Source organism: Alligator sinensis, unplaced genomic scaffold (genome assembly GCF_000455745.1).
Source record: "Alligator sinensis unplaced genomic scaffold, ASM45574v1 scaffold35_1, whole genome shotgun sequence".
Classification (NCBI taxonomy): domain Eukaryota; kingdom Metazoa; phylum Chordata; order Crocodylia; family Alligatoridae; genus Alligator; species Alligator sinensis.
The window spans coordinates 1202828-1206096 of NW_005842340.1; the positions used below are offsets into that span (position 1 = coordinate 1202828).

Here is a 3269-nt window from a genome sequence, read left to right on the forward strand (position 1 = left end):
CATGGCTGGGGAAGGGGGCTGTGGCTTGGGAGTGCGGAGCAAGAGAACGGGCAGAGGCAGGGCACCCACATATCACTGCCCTTCACCACAGTCATATAATGCCCCCCTCCTCCCGTGTGACAGGTGTCCTCTTTTTTGGAACTGGAAATATGGTAACCCTAGCTCTGATACTGAAGGAACTAGGTGCTGATCAGCCTGTCTCTGCCCAGTGCTGACAGAGGACTATGGGGCTGCACAGCCCTGCCCTCTCCCACATCAGTTGCTGTGGCATGGTGGGGACTCTCTGCTGGTCTGTGAACACCAGGAGGAACTCTGCACCTGTTCAGCTCTCCCCTGACTGACAAAGGGGACATATTGGTGCAGCAAAGAAGGTCAAAGGCTGAGGAGAGAGCGGAGCAGTGCTCTTACAGAAGCCTCCGGAAGGTCTGCTCCTGATAAGTCTGATTTGTCACGTAGGGCAGATACACCCGGCGAAACTCCAGGGCGTGCCTCAGGGCCACATCACACACATGGAAGGTGAACATGTCCTCCTCGAACTTCTCCTCCAGGTCAAAAAGGAAACTGCAGAGCCCGCCGGCATTGCCATGAAAGGAAAGTGAAACACAGTTATAAACACACAGTAGACAGCATCACTCAACAAAGCAAGGAGGCTTCCCTTGTTGCCACAGACATGTGTATCCTCCACGCTTGGTCCAAAATGCAGGGCATATACATTAAGCACACCATTTCTCTTCACTTTCAGGTCTCAGAACCAAGGTTGTGGTGCTACTTGTTTTGGTGTGGGTTTGGTTTTGTCCCTAGCATGGGATAAATCTGGGGGCTATACAAAAACACCACAAATAAATAAGGAAAGATTTTTTTTTCAGCTCCTATGGAGCCAGGGGGATCTAAGAGATTAAAACAGCAAAGACCCTGTATTGGAAAAATGTAGCAAAGAACAGAAGGAAGTTCCAAAGTTGATTAAGCTCTGCAGGAGGGAAATACGGGCTAAGGGCCAGGTTGGATTCAAGTTAAATTCTGGATTGAGTCAAGGTGGGATCTGCCACATGACAGCTGGGGATTTTAGACTGCCTTGGGACTTAGTGGGTGCTCGTTTGGGTTTGTGTCTGATTGGTGCTGGATTTGGTTCAGGTTAAGGTTTTGATCCCAGTGATTCTAATGTGTTTCAGCCAATGGTAGATCAGACCTGAGACATAGCTGATGGCCTTCTGGATGATTTGCTCTTCTGCAATTTCCAGTTCTAGAAATGCGCCACAATTCTCAGGACTGAATGAGCATCAAGATTAAAAAGACCCACTTGCCCAAAGAGGTGACAAGGATCCTTTCTGGGCAGGACTGGGTTGGACGGGGCATTTGTGTCTATGGCTGGAAATAGACGGATGTGTCCCAGGACAGCCGATCTGCTTCGCTGGGCAAAACACGTCACCCACTGTCCCACTTGTTGATCCTGTGATGTATTTTCTTGGAGCTTGAGTGGCCTGGTCCTCTGCAGCCCAGGAATTCCCACAGGAGATTGGGCCCCTCAAATCCTGGGAACACCTGCTTGCCTTTTCCTGCTTAGTGAGATGCACCCCAACTTGCCTTCTTTACTCAGACATACCCCAGAGATCCCAGAGACGCATCTTGTTAAGCACCCCTGACTTGTCCTGCTTACCAAGACATGCCCTGGAGACCCTGGGAGTGCATCTCCCAGGGTAAATGGGAAAAGCCGGTAGGCTCTCCCAGGGCTTGAGGGGCCTGAATCTGTGCAGAAACTACAGGAGTGTACAGAATCAGGCCCCTCAATCCCCTGAGCCCTTGCCCTGGATGGCTGGAGACCGCAGGCAGTTCTGGCTCTCCCACCATAAAGCATACACACTCATCACAATAAAGCAGCACAAATAATTGCTACCATCCATCACAGCCACAAATTTGGGCATTTGTAGTGCAACAAAAGGTATGAATATCTATTTACTTTTGCCGCCATTAAAGTTTTTGTGGTGGTACAAAGGCAAGGAAAGGTGATGTTTGTTTCTCCTCTGCATCCAGCCTGTGGCTAGAGGAATGTGCAGAGTAAGGACAAGGGGACACGATTTTACAGCTCTGTGTTTCATCTCTTTGGGTTCAACCTGTGCTTCACAGAGGGTGCTGGCCTTTGAAGCCAAAGATCAGGACCCACCTGGCACTAACGTCACGCACATCCTGGAGGCGAGAGAAAAGCCACTGGCGCTCTTGATTGGAAAGGACTGCCTGGAGCTCAGGTGATCGTTGGAAGTGATCCACTGCCACATTTAAACTGCGAAGGTATGAGGCCTCAGACATGATCAACTCAAACTTGGCCTGTGGGAGAGAAGAGGGGAAAGAGAAGAATGTCAGGACAGCAAGATTGGCTGGGAACTATCTGGGTGGGATGAGGGAAGAGAGGGCAATGGAGGGGCAGAGCTCTGGAAGCTTCTTGCCTGGCATCATAGGCCATGGATTGATTCCTGAAGTAGAGACTGCCAAGGTCCCCCTACCTGAGCACTAGCAGAAGATGGACACTTTGAACAATGAGGGCAGGGAGGGCTGGGGTAGGCAGGCCAGCAGGGAGAAAGGGGGATGTCAGTCCTTTCTGACTCTATCTATCCATCTGACTGGTTGGAAGAATGAGCTTGTGGGGGAGCAGGGTCCCTTTTCCCCTCCAAAAATTCCCCCTTTCTTTGTGCTCTTTTCCCAGATGGCCCTTTCTTATGAGGCTTCAGATCTCCCTAGGCCTCCCCATGCTCATCCCTCTTATTCCTTCATTAGATTCCCCAAATTTCCCCCAAATCCTCCTTTTCTCCCCCCTTCCCCAGGATACTTGTCTCCCCTCCTGTACTCTCTACTCCCATGTGCCACTTCTCTGAATCCTCCTGCCCACATCCTCTGGTTCTCATATGCACACGAGCCAAAATTGGATTCCTGCATGCCTTTTCAGAGCAATCACAGCCTCCTGTGAGTTAGCCCATGCAATGTTTTAGGATTCCTTCCCCTCCCTGACTTCTTCTTGGTCTACTTTCAGACTTCTTCCCCTTGCTGTATTGTGTACCATACTTCTACATCCCCTTTTTGCTTTCTTAAAACAAGCTTCTGTGTTCCACCAACCTGTCCCTCATCCTTTGATGCACCTTCTCCTCACTCTGCTAAATTCTTTTAAGCTACATACATTGGTACCAAACCTCCCTTTGTCCTTAACACACACAAATGACCATTTCTCTTTCTCTGCAGTGCTACCTGTATTAGTCCATCTTCATTCCTGCATCATGCATTCC

The 3269-nt window shown here is 49.9% G+C and overlaps 1 protein-coding gene across 2 annotated transcripts in view; it reads right to left on the bottom strand.

Annotated features, from left to right (window-relative positions):
- ARHGEF5 (Rho guanine nucleotide exchange factor 5) overlaps positions 1–3269 on the bottom strand; it is a 55957-nt gene that overhangs the window by 16463 nt on the left and 36225 nt on the right. For both annotated transcript variants that reach the window (XM_025210202.1, XM_006028766.3), the window contains exons 7-8: positions 2159–2319; positions 409–561 (exon numbers count right to left, since the gene is read on the bottom strand). In XM_025210202.1, coding sequence (XP_025065987.1) covers positions 409–561; positions 2159–2319 — 314 coding nt within the window. The remainder of the gene's footprint in view (positions 1–408; positions 562–2158; positions 2320–3269) is intronic.